We start from the raw sequence: 18,995 nt of genomic DNA on the forward strand, positions 1-18,995 counted from the left end.
GGTGCCGCCCCGGCGGTGCCAAGGCTGTACAGGGGTTACCGCCGTGGTTCTTGCGGTGCTTTGGTCTGAGCCCCAGTGCTGCTGAAAGTTAGCACGTTAGTACTGCCTCCCTATGTGTGCTTTCTGTTTGTTAAGTACACGGGAGGTGTCAGACTGTTTCGCCCCAAGCAGTAATAGGTGTCCTGCTCCATGTACTGTTTTGGTATCCTGGTTCCTTGCGGTTTTGCCTTGAACCTGCCCAGCTTGTAACCTGAGCGATCTGGTACAGTGTTGTTCTAGCGAGAGTTTGACATGTGCCTGCGCTGCTCCAGAAAGGAGCCTCGGAGCTGCGTGTGTCTCCCCTGCCCTCCTGCTGGGTCAGGGAAAAGGCCAGCGGAGAGGTGGAAGGTTGGGGTGAGATGTAGTTCAGCAGCAGAGCTGCGGGCCGGACCTCTGCAGGGGAGGTGGTTCTGCAATGGAATGCTTGCGTTTGCCAGGAAACGGGTTTTGTATTTGTTGTTGCTGTGTGGGGTTGGTTGGGTTTGGGCTTTGGGGCTTTTTTTTTTTTTTTTTTTCCCTTCCTTCCCTGTTCTTGGTTGTTTTGTTTGTTTTCTTGTTGTTTGTTTCTTTTGGGGTTTTTGTTTGTTTGTTTTTCCTCTTCCTCTGAATGCATACTTTGACCTTTGCCTACCACAGTACTTCCAGCAAAGATAAGAGCTATGAGTGTGGACAAGAGAGAAGCAGTTTGTAATTGTGGTTAGCTGCTAAAGGAGCTTGTTCTGCTGTCCTCTGGGAAGGTTCTGCCTCCCACGGTGAAGTTTTACACTTTTTTTCTGAAGCTGCACTTAGCCAGAGGAGTAATTTTGGGACCATAGATGATGTGATGTCTTGTGGAGAAGGGCCAATGTGAGATTTTATTGAAAGCACTGAACAATCTACGCATGTCAACTGAGGGTCACAAACCTGAGAATAATTGAGCCTAGATCTTTGCATGATGCTTTTCAGCTTTTATCAGACTTACGTTTATTTATGTGCTTCTCTCTGTAAACAAGTCTCGCTGAAGAACAGGTTAAGACCTTAGATAATAGCAAAACCAGGACGCTTTGGCAATAACAAAGCTTCTAAAAAGCACTGCATGGAGGTAAATTTGCTTATCACAAGTGTGGGTGCAGTGACCCTTGTACTTCTAGTATTAATGCTGCTTGAAAATGGTTTGTTAACAGAGAAAACTGTCCTTGGATGTTTTTTTTCACAATAGTTTTTTGATAACTGGTTGATTAAATTTAAACCAAGATAAAGGGAAGCCCTGTTCACATTAGTTCTTGTCTTGCTTTTGTTAGTTAACAGCACTGTAGTTAGACTGTACTTCTAATAGCATTGTTTGTCAACATTGATTTTTCACTTGGCTGCTGGTGAACAGATCAGAGCTGGGAATTTATCTAAAAATGTGGATCACTAATTTATTTTAAAGTGAGACCAGTTTTTACATACATAGGCATCTAAATATACATTAGTTTATTTTCACGTTGTGCAAATCCCTTGTGAAGTATTATTCCTGCCTGTCATGCAGCCTTGTTGTTATTTATGCAAAAAAAGCTAACATTTTTTAAGATTCGTCTTTATTCTTAAGCATTCAGCCCTAGCTTGTCAGTTGAGAATATAGAACATGGTCTGGTTTTTGTGCACTCCTTAGTTGTGTGGCTTTTCTGAACCAAAAAAAACAGTTTTCTTGGACTTGCCTTACATCAGGCAGTGGACGTTTATGCATCTCACATATGCTGCTCTCCAGTGCAGTGACTCATAGGAGTCTTATGTAAAATTCTGATTTGTTGGTGTGAGATTAGTGTGTTTTGAAACAGTCTAAACAGTTCTGATTTCCACACTCCACCCCCTCCCCCTTTTTTTTTCTTTTGAGAGCTGGCTTTGAATGTTTTCTGTTATCATACGTAAACTATGGGTGCATCTGTTTAACTGTGGTGTTAAGTGATTCACATGTATCCAAATAATTGGAGGGGGTTTGTCAGTACATCTTCAATCACAGTTAAATTTTGTTCAGTTTCTTCTTTAAATCTTAAAGACTAACTTTAACCAGAGAAGTATCTTATTTACTTATAATGTAATTAATTAACTTGAAAGATCCCCTCCTTATTACATCAAGACAGTAACTTTTATGCCTTACAATTGTTTTTTTTCTGGGACAAGCACAAAGCAGTAGACAGCTTGCCCTGATGGTTCTGTTGAGTGTAGTCACCAAGAGTAAGCATGGGGATTTTTTTTTTTCTCTTGACTGGAGGATTTTGCTATAATTTATCTGTTTGTTTACTTTTATTTTTGGAACTTACCTGGAATTTTTAACTCCTAGGAAAACAGTGTTTTACTTTGAACCTTCAGTGTGTTTGTGCTGATTCGTTGCATTTTTTTCATGCAATTCATTTTTTCTGTCTTTTTCTTTGAAATGTGATCTAGTAGACAAATTTACTCTTTTTCACTTCTCTTTTTTTTAATCTAGGTTTGGGCAGAGCATATGCTCTGGCTTTTGCTGAAAGAGGAGCTTCAGTAGTTGGTAAGTTTTATGTTAACTAACTTGATCTAGATAATAACCTTTGCCTTTTCACATAGCTCACATTCAACAGCCCATGCCCTTTTAGACAGTAACCTTTGTTATTTAATGGTTTTCTGTCTTATCTTTTGCTGTTTAAATTTTGCTTCTAAGCTTTATTTTCTTTTGAAAGAGTACCCCAGGTTTGTCCAAAGGCTTATCTTTACTGGAAAGCTAATTTGAATCAGATCATTTTGTGGACTTGACTTTCATCCATGTATAGTGGTGTTTGCTGTGACTTCTGGCTAGAGGGAGTGTTGTCTTAGGTGAATACTGTTCAGAAACTTTTAACCATTGGAAAATGTGAATACCTTATCTTCTAGTACCTTCTCTCAGGAAATAAGTTATTGGAATATAACACATTGTCACCCAGAGAACACAGAATGTGCTGAAAGGGCACTGTTTCTTTCTGCAGTGCATCACAGACGAGCCATATGGTCTCAATGACAGTGCTAAATAACATCAGTAAGGGATTTCCCATAGTTTTGTAGTCATTTGGTTGAAGCTTCCTCATGGAATATTTTACTGTGCAAAATGCTGTATCACAGACTAAGTCTGAAGGTTAAGCTATATTCCTGGACACTTTGGTGTTGGCATTGCCTTTTTGACTACCTATGAATATATTTATATGGGTATTGTGGATGAGTTCAAGGTTAAATATTTAAGCATATTATGGACAAGAATTTGCTCACTGATTTTTAGTTAATTTAGCTTTTCATTCAAATTGTTTATTTCTACTTTATTAATTAAATATGAGAAATCTGTGTGGAGACAAAAAAATACAGCTTTTCTTTTTCCTGGTAGTTGGCACTTTTGAGACTTTGTTATTAGCAACATGAATACTTAATCTGAAGTTCTTCTTTAAGAAAAATTAGGTCATTAAAGCAGCCCAAATGTGTAATTGCATTTACCCTGTGTAGCTAGTCGTTTTCTGAATTTCCAGAATGATCTGAAAGAAAATACATTACATGACCACAGCTAATGCTTCATTATCTCGTAGCCTTATTACACAATAGCTAAATCAGTTGGTAACTGCCTGTAAGGGAGATTTCTTGTTTCTCTACATCGCACTTTACCTCTTCTTACTTTGCAATTACTCTACATTTATTTATTTCTTTTTCTTACTGTTCTCTTATGATTCTGACTTCGAAGAGTTGAGACATTTTTTTTTTTTACTAAAGCAGATGAGAAATTCATGTCTCTTTAAAACAAGTTATTTTTTAAAAGTTATGGAAATGAAGACACATTGTAAGAACAGGGATCCAGTACTCTACTTGGAGGAATACCAATGGGTCTCAACATGGGAGCTTTTTCTGTCCAGTTCCACATCAATCCCTGTGTACATGCTTCTGCTGAGTGAGTTGCTGTCAGTGTGGTTAGACTGACTTGACCAGTGCGACCCAAGTAGAAATTTCCCTTATCATCTGAAGGCTGCCTGCTCCCACGATTTTTGTCCTGATTTGTCTCTTTCTTGCTTCTTATCAGAAAAAGTTGAAGACAGGCAGAAAGGGATGCTTTGGTTTTGTTTTGCAACTTGTATTATGTCCAGACCCTGTGTTTCTTCCTTGTCAGTCTACTTGAGGGCTCTACTGTATTGCTGTTTTAGTTTAGAGCCATGCTTTTGAAGGACCTCTCCTGATTTGTAACTATTTGTAATTTTGTTTGCATTGTGAGATGGTTTCAAAGTGCATGACTGGAGTTCCATTAAGAGCCAAACTGGAAGATGCCATTTAGTAGTGCATCTAAATTGTTCTGAATGAGTGACTGGTTGGTGGCACCAGAATACAGCAAGAAATGACCTCGTTTATTTTTGAAAAAGCATGTACTGTAGATGTTAGGTCATCAGCACCAACTGTTTCACTCTTGTTCTGGTTTGATGGGTTTTTTGGTAGTGGGAGAAGGGCCACAGGAGTGGCTTCTGTAAGAAGCTGAGAAGCTCCCCTTGCTCCAGCCCCAGCCAAGGAACCATTAGAGGGACAATAGATGCACCTCAGCGATTAACGTATGAAGGAAATGAAATGAGACCTGAGCAGAGAAGCACTTGGGGGAGAAGAGCTGTGCTAGGGAAGGAGAGTGGTACTGGTGGTTGGTGAGGAAGAAGGTGCCCAAGCAGAAGTTTCCCTGCAACCCATGGAAAGATGGCAGGTTCTCCCCCTGCCTTCATGGAGGAACTTGGTGGAACATTCCCTGAAGGCACCAGGAGGGGTGAACTTGGCCAGTGGGCTTGGATTTCTTTGGCCACTGGACTTGGATTTGCTACCAGTGGACTCGGATCACACAGCTGTGGAAGTCCCCGGTACCAGGGGAGGTGATTATTCCCAAAGCAGTGTCTCTGTGAGAAGCCCACACTGGAGCAGCTTGCTCCAGGCCTCGTAGGAAGTAGTCATGAAGGAGAAGTTCATGGAGGACTCTCTCCCATGGCAGGGACTGCGTGGGGAAGCAGGAAAAGACTGTGAGGAATCCTTCTTCCTGAAGAGGAAGGAGCATCAAGAACCACCAGCCCATGAACTGGCTCTAAACCCCATCCCCTGTGCCACTGGGGGGAAGGAGGGAGAGAAGCTGGGAACAAAGTGATTTGGGCCCTGGGAAGAAAGCAGGGGTGGGCGAAACATATGTAGTTGTTCTTTGTGTTGTCTGTGTCCTGTGTGTTTGATTAGTGTGAAATTAAATTATTATTTTTTCCCCAAGTTGAGTCTGTTTTGCCCAGGACCTTAATCAGTGAAGAACCCTCCTTGTCCTTTGTCTCGACCCATGAGCTTTGTCCTCCTTACCCCAGAGTGTGTGTGTGTGTGTTTGGGGGCGAGTTGGGTGAGGGGCCATGTGGCTGTTCCTTTGTTGTCATGTTGGGCCCAAACCATGACAACTTTACAGATGTGCTTCAGCTGCTCTTCACTACTTGCTAATAATGCACCCATAGCCTTAGAGGTTCAAACTGTTAACAGTGCTCTATCACAACTCCTACAGTTTCCGACTCTTTTCTTCTGTATGTTTCAACTGGAAATTATATGATGTAAAGCTTGAGCTTAAAACAATGTTATTTATCCATTGTTTGGTTTTGTTTTTTTAAATTATTCCATTGCACTTGAAGAGTTATTCTGTAAGCGTGTCTTTGGTAGAGGGTTGTAATGTCTTAACTAGACTAACTGAATGTTTCTATGTACATTTTTACCACGAAATTGTCCACTCTCTCAGGACATATGAGAAATCGTAGTGCTGTTCCTGACTTGCTTTTCTTTAAAATCGTGATAAAGACCTGTGATGCTGCAGGCTGAGCAGTCTGCCGGTGTTGCCTATTCTAATACTTCACTACCCTTGGAAATTTTGCCTGAGGCCTCACCTGAATTGCGCTGGCTGTGTGCTCAGACTGTTAGCTATTGATCTGTTTAGCTTAGAGATTTTATGTCCTTTCTTTTTTAAGTAAGTCTGTTGCTGTGCTTGAGCATAGAATCATGTTCTGCCTTCATCTTCCCTCCTTCAGCCTTGGCTGTTCTTGGTTTTGGTTTTGTTTGTTGTTACTTTTTTCTGACTCTTTAAGTGGCTCACTTCTGGCCTTTGGCATTTTCATTTAATCATATGGATTTTCTGCAGTTTCTACATTTCTTTTGAAGTGCTGCATCTGAGCAATAGAGAAAGATTTTGTCAAGTGTCCTGCAAGCTATGTTCCTCTTTACACGGAGAGTTTAAAAACAAAAGGGCACCAGCAAGAATATCTTGCGTATTTTGTGGATTTCACTCTGGCTACCTTCTTAGGGACTTAAAAAATTTAGAAGGCACAAAGTCTTCATCGTAGCAAAAAAAAAAGTTAATCGTAGCAAAAGACTGTTTTGCTATGCAGAATACCATTGTTGCATGTAAATCCACAGTCAACTATGGTTTTCTTACACTCATTTTGCACCCATTAAAACATACTTCTTACAGTTGAAAAAAAAATCTTTGTCCAAATGTAATGTGTGTATGGAACTTTTTGGGGGTGTTTTTATTTTCCTGATGAATTCCATGGAACTTTGGGACATGCAGCTACCATTAATGATGCATGCCCAGTACAGAGAACAGTCTGGAAACAAAGAAGCTCTTTGTGTCAGGTAGCCCTCTTACTCTGCATGAGCATGGTCTGAAGAAGCTTCAGAGCAGGCTCTTCTCTCTTTTTTCAGGCTGCTTCATCTGTTCTGTAGTGAGGCTTACTAGTAACATTTTAACTAGTCTTATTAACTGGAACAAAATCATCTCAGTTTTGTTTACAGATCAAGTAGTAGCTGTAGCAGTTTGACAAGAGACCAGAATTAATAATCTATGATCGGTATGCAGTCTTGATCTTAATCTCTCAGCTACAGTAAGAAAATTAGAGAGGTAGCTTGGGCAAGGCAAGAAAGTTGAATGCATGGTGGAGAGAAAAAAAAAAAGAAAAAATAACTTGTTTGCTGTATTATTTTTACAAATAATGCTGGATGTTATACTACTTCAAAAGAAACAAACAAACAAAACAAAACAAAAAAACCCCAACCAAAACAGCAATAATGTTAACCACTGTTCTTCTCTAATAATCTGAGGTTCTCGGTAGGAACTGGATCCACCAGGTTTCATTAATACTTCTAAAATTTCCAGTGTAATGATGAGATGAGAGACCACGAATCCTGAATATTAACGGTGAAAAAATAATTTCTTTGTGATGCACAGTGAATGATCTTGGAGGTGATTTCAAGGGATATGGCAAGAGCTCTTCAGCTGCTGACAAAGTTGTTAACGAAATCAGAGCAAAAGGAGGGAAAGCAGTACCCAATTATGGTATGTTATTTTTCCAGAATGGTGTAATGCTTTATGTGTAGGAATAGTGGACCTGTTGAATGAAAAGTTGACACTCCTTAATAAAGGACTACTGCCAGCTTGCCAATACCATACAAATTAAGTAGGTGTAATGTAATGTGGAGTATGGAGACAGGCAAGCCAAAAGCAAGTGCATAAATTGCTCTTTAAATTAGTACTTGCCTTTTCCTTATACATACGCTTTCAAGAAATTGAAACACTAAGAAACTGCCCACCTACAGTTGTCATAGGCAAAATGGGAACGGATGATTCTTACTTGTTTTTCTTGTTTTTCTTGCAATGGCAAACATTGTGCTACTCAGTTAGACTTTGGGGGATTTGCTTTGGGCAACATGCAAATAGTGGCTGAATTTGAATTTATTATTTATATTTAGGTTGTACACAATTTGTTTTTCTTAGCTCCATGGGGTTAGTTAATATACCGAAGGAGCAGTGTATCCAGTATAATAATAATATTTTCTTACAGATTCAGTAGAAGATGGTGAAAAGCTTGTGAAGACAGCACTTGAGGCTTTTGGGAGGATAGGTACAGTTGCTTAATTTTTGTTGTAACTTCCTTGCAGGTACAGAGCCATTATAAACAGTGCAGTTGCCAATTGTATCAAGTACAGTGTGACAACAGTAGAACTCACCGACTTAGCTGGTGAGACCTAAGTCAGGGATTTCCACTTTAAATCTGAATGAGCAACTTTTCTGTCTTTTTGGTAGTTTTTAGCAGAAGTTTAAAGCTCAGTATGTGATTCTTACTTTCCTGCCCTTCAGAATTTTGATATTTCAGTAGTGGTTAACAATTTCTGTCTCAAAGCACAGAATTCATCAAGTGTTATAACTACTTGGTAAAGCTAAGATAAATAATGTAGCTAGAGTCAGACTCGGCTCTGTCATGTTTTGGAAGCTCTTTTTGCTTATGTGGAGATCAAAAAGCTTTAACAAAAAAAAGCGCTTTATATATTTTATCTAACATGTAATGTACCTCTTTGCCATATGATTGCCACTGTTTAATTGGGAATTTTATGTGATTTTAACTCAGAGTTAAATGGCAAAAAGTACACATAACCAAAGCCAACCAAATTAAATATTTGATAAAAAATTATAATGATCCAGGTTGCTTTTGTGGCTCTGTGGTTCTTGCAGTTATGATTTGGGCTTACTGCAACAAAGATGGTGCCACAAACTGCATAATTGGGAGCACTCTGGAATTCAAAGCAAGCTACAAAACTGCAGGATGGCTGCATCCTTCAGGAATGGTGTTCCTAGGTAGCCAGCGCTTCTCAGCTATGCCTTCTTGTCAGGCTTTTTTGGTTAGGTTTTCTTGGTAGTCCAAGATTTGCCTGTACTGAAATACTTCGTCTTGTCTTAATTATTGTCCAATGGTAGAGTTCACTATTTGGGACAAGGAGCTGTAGTAGTATGATGTATGTATGCAGTGTTCTGGTCTGTAAACAGTTTTAGAAGTGGGAGAAAAATAAGAACAAGCTTGTATTTTATCAATGCATTCACATAGTTTATTTTCTTGGGTTTTTTACAGATATCGTTATAAACAATGCTGGGTAAGTAACGTGAAGGTTTTTTCTTGTCAGTTTTTTTTTTAAACACCTGTTCATCTTTTTTTTTTTTTTCCTGTTTGTTTTGTTTTATTCTCCTAATGATGTATTTTAGGATCCTAAGAGACCGTTCATTTGTTCGGATAAGTGATGAAGATTGGGGTGAGTTTCTAAACTTTAAAATGTACTTTCTGTGTGAAATACAAAGGCTGTATCTCTCCTGTTGCTACAAGGAAGAAGAGCAGGCAGCGAAGGCTGTCTATACCAGATCAGAGAATTATATTTTGCCCTGGAAGCTTACTGCTGAACTACCTTTGTTCAGCCGCCTTGGGTTTAGTTTGCAAACTAGATCTGTGCTGCAATGCATAGTGGGTGTGTATTGTTCCAAAGGGTAAGGAAAGCTCTAGATGCCACTCCAGGGTGCTGAGTGGAATACAAAAAAGAGCCATGTGAACCACACAAAATAGTTTTTATGGAGCATTCCTAGCTCCAGCAGTGACTGGCTGAATACTAAACAGGCTTGAAAGATTGAGAACTAACAAAGAAGAATAAGTTGATGTGCCAAGACAGAAGAATAGAAGGAACCTTCAGTTAGATGGTAGATGGTGATAAGCCAGTGGAGCAGACTTTTTTGCAAAGATGATCTAGCTTCTGTAGTCCTTGTTTGACTGCCTAAGTGTGAGGATTTTGAATGCTTATGAATTCCATACAGGAGAGCTCTATTCAAGAGACAGAAGAGATATTCAGTGTATGTTCAGGCAAGCACTTCAAAATTATATATAAAAAAGAAAAAAGATACAAGCCCCCATGTTTTTAGTAACAGTTTGATAACATGAGGAGAGTGCAGTTTTTGTCGTGAAGAGGAAACAACGGTGTATTTCAAGTTGGGTAACAAAATCCTGGAATTATTAACCAGTTCTTAATTTATTCCTAGATATAATTCATAGAATTCATTTGAGGGGATCGTTCCTGGTCACCCGAGCTGCATGGAATCATATGAAAAATCAGAAATTTGGCAGGTAAAAATTAAATACTAATGTTTTTTCTTTTTCAGTAGGATGTAACAGACTGATGCATGTCTTGACAGTGAAGGAGGAGTTTTGTGTCTTTTTCTTTCACTTTCACTGAGATGAAACAAAATTGGCCCAAATGTGTAAGCCCTTATCCTTTCAGTTTTGCTCTTCTTACTGCTTCCCAGCCAAATGCTTCAATGTAGGCACATGTTTCCACGTAGATACAAGTACACCAGACAGGAGCTGTAGAATTGTAGAAATGCCATTTCTAACCAGCCATGGGGACTGGTTAGAAATGTTTTTCACTTGTATGTTGCTGTAAGTTCAAGGGGTTCTTCTCCTGCTTCTTCTTACTGAAATGACAGATATATGCAGTTCTGCTTGTGGGTCATGTTTTGGGGTTTTTTTATTTGTTGTTTTATTGTTTTGGGGTTTTTTTTGTTCCCCTTTGGACAAATTTACTTGTCTTAGAAGTTTTGTGTTCTTAGTCTATTTTGGTATGTGTTACTGTTAACTGAAAGAGTGCAGTTAATTCATACCTTTGTTTCTTTTTAACTTTTGTTGCTTTTCCTTGACAACCATACCCACATGTTGAAAGCTGTATGAGCTGCTTTGTCATTCTGTGACCAAACTGACATTAATTCTCATCCAGCCAACCGAACTGTAAGGATAAGAAGAGAGATCAGCAGGCAGAATACATTGCTCAAGTGTAGGAGTTGCATCCATTTAGGAAAAAGGTCCCCTTGATGCCTTTTCTGTATTTGCTCAGATAACAATGGTAATGAGTGCTTCAGCTGCCTATTTACAGATGTATGCCATCTCTGAAATGTCTGTTTTGTATGGATTTTGTAGCTTTTATTCATCTTGACACATCTCTATATTTAAATTAAAAACAGTGGATTATTAAAATGAAATAGATTTTGATCCCAAATATGCAGTGTGTTTAGAGTAGATTGGAACAAATTCAAATAAGACTTGTTTTAAAAGTGAAAGTGTAGATGCTTCATTTGAATTCCAATTTATGAGAAGACGTGCAGCACAATGTTTTCTTGCCTCAAATGAGATATGAGTTGCAGTGGTTTTAGAGCTTTCTTTTGAGCAGTTCAGTCATCTCCACAGCAATAATGTTAGGGGGCAGCAATGGGCAAGACTTTGCTGTCTTCTTTCATGTGTTTAAGGCACATTAAGATTCTTTGAATGTGAATTCTGTAGGAATGCACCTTCTTATGTTGCCTGGTAGATATGAAGGGGAAGTAATTTTCCATAAAATAATTTTCTGATGGCTGAAGCCATTAATTACAAGAATAATCTGGCTTGAAGTACAATTAATTAGACCATGAAAAGAAAATACTGTACTCCATTGTCTCAGAATATCTATTTTAGTGTTGCAGTATAATTAAAAATGGCTCACGCCTTTGTTAGTTTTCTGCTACTATGGCAACACTTTGGGATTTGTCAGATGTTTGCTTTCAGTCAAACATAAAGAAGTCATGTCTTTCGTTAGCAGAGCCAACAAATACTGTTTTCATATTTGTGCACTTTTTTGTTTTGTGGGATATGGAGAGTATTACGCCAATTCTGGAAAACACTGTTGTGTATAATTTAACAACTTGAAGAAGTAATTTATATTTTTTGCTTTTGTTTACTCTGTCCCTAAGAATAATCATGACTTCCTCAGCTGCTGGAATATATGGAAACTTTGGTCAGGCAAACTACAGTGCTGCAAAACTTGGCCTTTTGGGTCTTTCAAATACAATTGCAATTGAAGGCAGGAAGTACAACATCCACTGCAACACAATTGCTCCTACTGCTGGATCCAGACTGACCCAGACTGTCATGCCACAAGGTGAATAATTTAAGTTCTACATATACTACATTTTCAGTTAATGGAAGCGCACCTAACTTCCTTATCTCTTATAAAATGCAAGTGATTTACACTTCATACACTGCTAATTCATTATTCCTACTGTCTTTGTCTCTGAACTAAACATTGTCTGTTGTAAAGAATTCTTTCTTCAACAAGATAGAAGCAGTTTTTGTAAGTCATGAAAGCAGTTTCATGTGGCAAGGCTCTTTAATAATGGTCTCTTCCAAGATCATCTTACTATAGTGGAAAAGCTTGTTTGTTTCATCAGATGTGGAATTAGGTATGTGAATAAAGTGTCTGCACTTGTTATAGTACTGTCTAATTGCGAAATACTGGGTTTTGCACAATACATCATGTGTATTTCTTAATTCCATGATCAGCAGGAGATGCTCTTCTTTATTGCACAGTAACTTTTCTTTGAGTGCTTGAACAGGTTTTAACAGAATAGAATTGTACTGGAAAGTCACTATAAAGAGCATTGCAGGAGACAGCTCTTTGTAAACCGTAAACTTAGGACAAACTGAGCAACTACTTAATTTGATAAATGACCAGAAGAAAAAAAAAAGAAAGGGAAATAAAAAAGTCTATGGAAGGAAATTAGTTTCAGATAGTCTTGTAGAATCAGTCAGTTTAATTTCCCTCGGTCCCTTCTTTTTGTTAGTGATAGGCAGACTTCAAATTCAGAGGAATTATTATTTTTTCAGATTGAGATACAAAATGTTGAAGAGTTATGTGTTGTATACAGTTATGCATGCAATGCATGCATGATTTTAAATGCATGATTCTGTTAGACTAAGAAAGTTTGTGCAAAGTATCCTGGTTTAGGTCTAAATAATCCAAGTGATCAGGAAATCTAGCACCTCCATAGGTTATAGGTTCCAGGGATTTATTGTACACACTTACAGAAAAGTCAAATACATTAAGCTTGTATCCATGAGTTCCTGAGGCATAAAGTGAAGTTCAATAGCTGGATTTTCCTGAAGATATTTACATGGAGTAAGAAAACCATCTTGGCACACTTACGGTTTTCTTGCTAGAACTCTAAATGCAGTTTGCATTTTTTGTGTTTTTGTTGGTTTTTTTTTTTAAACTTCTAACACCTATTTCTTAATTAATTTAATAGTGGATTAATAACATTAGTAGTAAGAATCTAGTGCTAATTTTTGGGGCTAAGTGGTGTGTGCCGTAAAGTGGAATACCTTAAAAAAAGTCTAAGGCACTTACGATATGCCATATTAAATGAAGTTCACTTTCCTTTTACCTTTGTGAAAGTTCAGAAAATGAACTTCTGTTACTTCTGCTTGGCTGATAAATATTACCTTTAATGCTATACTTTCACAGCTCTTAATCTGTTAGGGAATACTTGAAAATGCTTGCTGAATTTTTGCTCAGAAACAGCTATCTGTCTATTGCTGTTGAAAGAATAATACTTTAAAAGATGAAAATGGAAATTAAAGTTATTTTTAATTTTCAGACAGTGGATAGAATACGTGGTAAGAGCTGCCTGGGCAACCACGCTCTCCTCCATGACAATACCTCCGTTTTCTGATACTTTTTGCTTGTACCAGATGGTAATGAAAATCCCAAAATAGAAGTGATACATAAATTTAGCATGCTGATAATGCCTGGTATCTAATTTGGAAATACCAGCATTTGCAAGTGGGATGTTTCTCAAATACACAGCAGCTGCAATTCTTTTCATATTGTCTTTTCTTTATAAATGACTAGCAAATTAAAAGAAAAATTTCTGAGATATGTCTTCACCAGGATTATGTGTAGCTGTCCTGTCCTTGTTTCAGGCTTCATGTCAGATGGAAATTTAGGAAGGTATCTGGCTTTGCAATCAGAATGTTAAGGTGTTCCCAACGTTTAGACAGTCTTTCATCTGTTTGACTGAGAACCAGTGTCATTTGGTTTGGAGGCATACATGTCTCAGGAGTTTTCATATTTAATGAATCCTTTAATGTTTAATTTCATTTGTCATTTCTTTTCATGGCAGAACACTGTTGGTTAAATTCTTCCTGACTGTGCTGTTCATCAGAAGGTGTTAGAGTAAGAACAACTTGGTGAAATTATATAGTATTTCTATTTTACGATTCCCCTCTCCAATTTGCTCTAGATCTGGTAGATGCTTTCAAACCAGAGTATGTTGCTCCCTTAGTTGTTTGGCTTTGCCACGAGAGCTGTGCGGAGAATGGCAGTCTGTTTGAGGTAATTTTTTTTATTTTCTCTTTCTTTCCTGTGTTTCCCTCCCTTTACTCCTTCCCCTGAAATAAGGAATTTTCTTTAGCCTGTTCAGTCTTAACCTTTTTGCTGAAACTGAATTATCATGTTAGATACTACATACTCAGTATAGGCAGAATAAATGTTGACCCTGTTGTGCTGTGTGTGACATAGGGCAGGAACAACTGTGTGAAATTCTGGTGTGTGCTCAAAATATTATGGATTTGATTGTTATAGTTCTTACTGTACTCCCATAAATTTGAAAACGTATCAGAGTAACTACTTTGAAAGAAGTTTTTGTTTTCTAAATCATTCCAACACAGAAAGTAACTTGGAATAAGGTTTAATTACTTAGTTATGGAATACATCATAGGTATTGTCATCAAACTGCTAGCTCACAAATCAGATGGAAGCTGTGATCTTGGTTTTTGGAGTTTTGTGTTGCTCATGTTCTAGTGCTTACCTAAACTGTTAAATGGAACTAGCAGTAGTTCAGAAATTTTTACTGTGCTACGTTTGTTCTGAGGTGTAATTTTGTTTCTCTACATTATCAAGACTTGCTTTTTAACATGTGGTAAGCTGATGATTTTCTTTTTTCTTGGCAGGTAGGAGCTGGATGGATTGGAAAATGTAAGTACTTTGTGTTGCAGGATTTTGTGTTTTGTTTTTGTTTTGTTTTTGTTTTTTTTTAAATTGACAACCAAAGTGTGCAAATCATCTTTGCAGTTAACCACTGCTCAAGACATTTTTATTTAGTGAGACAAGATAAGCAAAGGCCCTAGGGTTCTAAGGGGACTCCTTATTTTGGGTGAAGTCACAAATTTCACTGCACATGGGAGAACATAACTTAGGTATGTGCTTTGTTATACTTTGGAGCTGACTAATAGTAACTGAATATCTAGCTAAATAATCTTAACTCTTGAATCCTGAGGATATAATTAAAGTCAAGAAAAGTCTCAATTTTTGGTGCTAAGTATATATTACTGCCTTTTCTTCAATTTTTAATTGTATAAAAGTAGCACATGCTGGTGAATAGACAGCTTTTTAGTTGCTTTCTACCTTTATTTATACTGCTGTAAAAATACCAGTGACATGCATTAACATATTGAGGCACTTCTCCTTTTCAATAACCAGTAACTATGCTAGCTGGGTACTTTGCTTCAGTGAATACAGTGACTAGCTTAAATATGAACCTAAAGAAGACTAACAGTCAATACTGAGGGCTTGTGAGATGGAAAACTTAACTGAGTGTGTGAAACGTATTAACTTCCTTATTACATTGAACCTCGTACCAGCATTATTTTCCTGAGCTGTTAAAGGACTTTTCAGCCTACATGAATATCACCAGGGTGTTGGAAATAGGATAATTAATTCAAGAAGTGATTCCCCCTTCTTGCAAAACATTTTTTTTTCCAGTTTGACAAAGATTTTGTACGTTTCTAACTAACTGTAGATGTTATAGTGGCACTAGAATAGCTTTTCCCAGGCAGTGTATTAAACAATTAAACAGATTAAACAAATTGAGGCAGTAGTGTAAAACCTTTTGCTACCACAGGGAGCTGAGATTTGATACAAAGAAAAATCTGTGCCTTCTCCTCTCTAGTAAGAAAATACAATTTTTCATTATTGTAATGACTACTATTGAAGTTTTATAAATGAAACAAAGTTGTTTCTAAGATAGCAGTATGGTTTTAGTAAGGTATTTATTTACCGGTGTAATGTCTATTGCTAATTAAGAGCAAAGCCAGCTTGATAGATTTAAGGATTAGTTGCAGTCCAGGTAGTCCATATCCTTCCAGAACTGGTTTCACACATGCACAGAATCACCAAGGCTGGAAAAGACCTTTAAGATCATCAGGTCCAGCCTATGCCCAATACGAACATGTTGGCTAGATCATGGCGCTAAGTGCCACATCCAGGCTTTCGTTGAACACATCCAAGGATGGTGCCTCCACCACTTCCCTGGGCAGTCCATTCCAATGTCTTAATCATCCTCTCCATAAGAAAGTGCTTCCTAATATCCAGCCTAAACCTCCCCTGGTGCAGCTTGTGCTCTCTTGTCCTGTCATTAGTTGCCTGGAAAAAGAGATCAGCCCACACCTTACTACAACGTCTCTTCAGGTAGTTGGAGAGAGTGATAAGGTCCTGCTTGACTCTTCTCCTCTCCAAGCTAAACAACCTCAGCTTCCTCAGCCTATCCCTATAAGACTTTCCCTCTAGTCCTTTCACCAGCCTTGTTGCTCTTCTCTGGACCTGCTCCAGCACCTCAATATCCTTCTTAAAGTGACGGGCCCAGAACTGCACACACGACTCGAGGTGAGGCCTCACCAGTGCTGAGTACAGGGGCAGAATCACATCCCTACTCCTGCTGGCCACATTATTCCTGATACAAACCAGGATGCCATTGGCTTTCCAGGTCACCTGGACACTCTAGTGGCTCATGTCCAACCGGTTGTCAACCAGTACTCCCAGGTCCCTCTCTACTGGGCAGCTCTCCAGCCCCTCTTCCTTAGCCTGCAGCTGCCTGGGGCGATTGTGGCCAAACTGGGCCTTGTTGAATTTCATCCCATTGATCCCATTGACCCAATGATTCTCTCTGGCTTTGGCACGAGGCTCCCCCTGCCCAGGTCCTGGCTGTGTCCCCCCAAAGTGCCCCCCATACCTGGGGAGAGCAGGACAGCAGCAGTGAAGAGGGCGAGCTCCTCGTCCGAGAGCTGCAGGCGGCACAGGGTCCTCCCCAGCTCGAAGACGGCGCCGATGAGGTCGTCACAACCTGGGGGGGACATTGGGGAAGAAGGGGGTGTCACAGCTCCACGTCCCCACCCAACAGCTGATCCCTTAGGGCTTGGAAAGCGTCTGGGAGATGAGATGGGGGGGTCTCCAGAAGAGGGTGCCCAGCAGATCCCAACCATGGTGATCGAGCAGGTCCCAATGGGGGCAGGAGCAAAGCCAGGGGGGTCTTAGCTGCTCCTGTCCCCAGGGATGAAGACAGGCTGAGAGAGTTGGGGTTGCTCAGTTCTGGAGCCCCCAGCACAGGAAGGACATGGAAGGAGACGGGAGGAGGCCACAGAGATGATGGGAGGGCTGGAATCACTAAACCATCTCCTGAAATACCATTTCTATACATTCTAATTACCGCCTCCAGGGATGGTGCCTCTGCCACCTCCCTGGTTTCTGTTCCAATGCCTCACGACTATTTTCTGTGAATAAATTTTTCTTGATACCCAGTGTGAACCTCCCCTGGTGCTGCTTGACCCGTTTCCTCTTGTTCTGTCACTAGTCACTAGAGAGGAGATCTCAATACCCACATCACTACAACCTCTTTTCAGGTAGCCGTAAAGAGCAGTGAGGTCTCCCCTCAGCCTTCTCTCCTCCAGGCTGAAGAGCCCCAAATCCCTCAGCTTTTCCTCATAATACCTGTTCTCCAGACCCTTAATCAGCCTAGTTGCCCTTCTCTGCACCATCTCTAGCATCAAGATGTCCTTCCTGTACTGTGGTGCCCAGAACTGCACACAGTGCTTGAGGTGTGGCATTCTTGGGTATTTGCATTCTTTCATGGATAACAAGTGATTTTTCACGTTTCCCTTACAGTTTTCTAAGATTTTCAGAAGATTTCTAAGCATTAGTAGCCCAAAATCATATTAGATAACATTGTCTGTTGATACATAAGCAAATAGTTACAACTTTTCACTAAACAGAATCCTAAATCTGAGGTATTAATTTCAGAGAGCAGCCAGTCCATTGTGGCTTTAATGAAACTTAAAACCACTGCTCTTCCTTTTCTAAATGTTAAAACTTTTAATATTTTAAAGCCATTTTAGCCCAGCTTGATTTTAGACTGGTGACTTAAATTGGAGTATTAAAAACCTTTCCTTTCTTGCACCATCTTGAAAGTAGTGGCCTAGATGAAAGTGATTTAAATAAACAAAAATAATTTTTTTGTTTCCTTGAACTCTGGCTCATGTTTTCCATTAGTGCGCTGGGAGCGATCCTTGGGTGCTATTGTCAGAGGAAAGAATCAGCCAATGACAGCGGAAGCAGTGAGAAATCGGTGGGAGAAGGTCTGTGACTTTGATAATGCCAGCAAACCCAGAAGTATCCAAGGTAAAGGAGACTTTGATAATGTAGGTAGTTTAGGCAAGCAAAGTTATGAAGAGAATGCTTTCTTTTCAGACATTTGCAGAAACTACTTCAGAAAGTCCACAGAACCAGTGATTTATTTTGTAAACATGTAACCCTAGTGATGTACTCTTTCAATACAGCCAGATCTTTTTAAAGAAACTTGTGTTCTTACCTTTAGAATTAAGACAGTTTTATCTTTCTTAAGAGTTCCTAGGGAAGTGACATCACTATCATTCTGTCATTTCATGTGTTACAGCCAGACTAATGCTTGTTTATTACTTGATTGCACTTTCATACAGGTAGTAGCAGTGTAATAGAGAGATTGTATTTTCTTTTCAGTCCTGGAATCTTGTTTTTCAGCAGACATTTCCATACCAAAAAACTCTGATGAAGTAATTCAGTTCTTCCTTACTGCCTTGTATTCCTGGGTAATGTCACCCCGTTGGCTAGTGACCAAGATGACTGTTTGGTCCAATGCTTTGTTTCCTTGTTTTTTCCCATTATTTTTTTTTAACCAAAACGACTTTGATCTGCCCTGTTGACATACTTGCTTCTCTTTTATATTCCAGATTTTCTCTTTGTTTTCTTATGTCTCTCTTTATTTAGATTAGTAGTTGTGATATTTCATAGAAGAACAGTATGGACTAATGTTACCAACTGCTTTCCAAAATTCCTTGAGGTGTTATGTTTAGTTTGTTAGTGTGAGTTACTTACGCTTAGTATCATTGATAGTTATTTGGTTATTATGAGTATCTTTATTTGGGTTAAATATTGAGTACTAATCAAATTATGAAATACTAGCATTTAAGTGTTTGGGACAGAGGGAA

The 18,995-nt window shown here is 39.0% G+C and overlaps 1 protein-coding gene across 1 annotated transcript in view; it reads left to right on the top strand.

Annotated features, from left to right (window-relative positions):
* Positions 1-2,207: 2,207 nt before the first annotated feature.
* HSD17B4 (hydroxysteroid (17-beta) dehydrogenase 4) overlaps positions 2,208-18,995 on the top strand; it is a 58,924-nt gene continuing 42,136 nt past the window's right edge. Inside the window, exons 1-11 of the mRNA XM_010002354.1 lie at positions 2,208-2,235; positions 2,489-2,542; positions 7,253-7,360; positions 7,866-7,925; positions 8,928-8,949; positions 9,059-9,105; positions 9,878-9,962; positions 11,615-11,802; positions 13,943-14,034; positions 14,652-14,676; positions 18,022-18,150. Of these exons, the coding sequence (XP_010000656.1) occupies positions 2,208-2,235; positions 2,489-2,542; positions 7,253-7,360; positions 7,866-7,925; positions 8,928-8,949; positions 9,059-9,105; positions 9,878-9,962; positions 11,615-11,802; positions 13,943-14,034; positions 14,652-14,676; positions 18,022-18,150 (838 nt within the window). The remainder of the gene's footprint in view (positions 2,236-2,488; positions 2,543-7,252; positions 7,361-7,865; positions 7,926-8,927; positions 8,950-9,058; positions 9,106-9,877; positions 9,963-11,614; positions 11,803-13,942; positions 14,035-14,651; positions 14,677-18,021; positions 18,151-18,995) is intronic.

This window comes from Chaetura pelagica, unplaced genomic scaffold (genome assembly GCF_000747805.2).
Source record: "Chaetura pelagica isolate M959 unplaced genomic scaffold, ChaPel_1.0 scaffold387, whole genome shotgun sequence".
NCBI lineage: Eukaryota > Metazoa > Chordata > Aves > Apodiformes > Apodidae > Chaetura > Chaetura pelagica.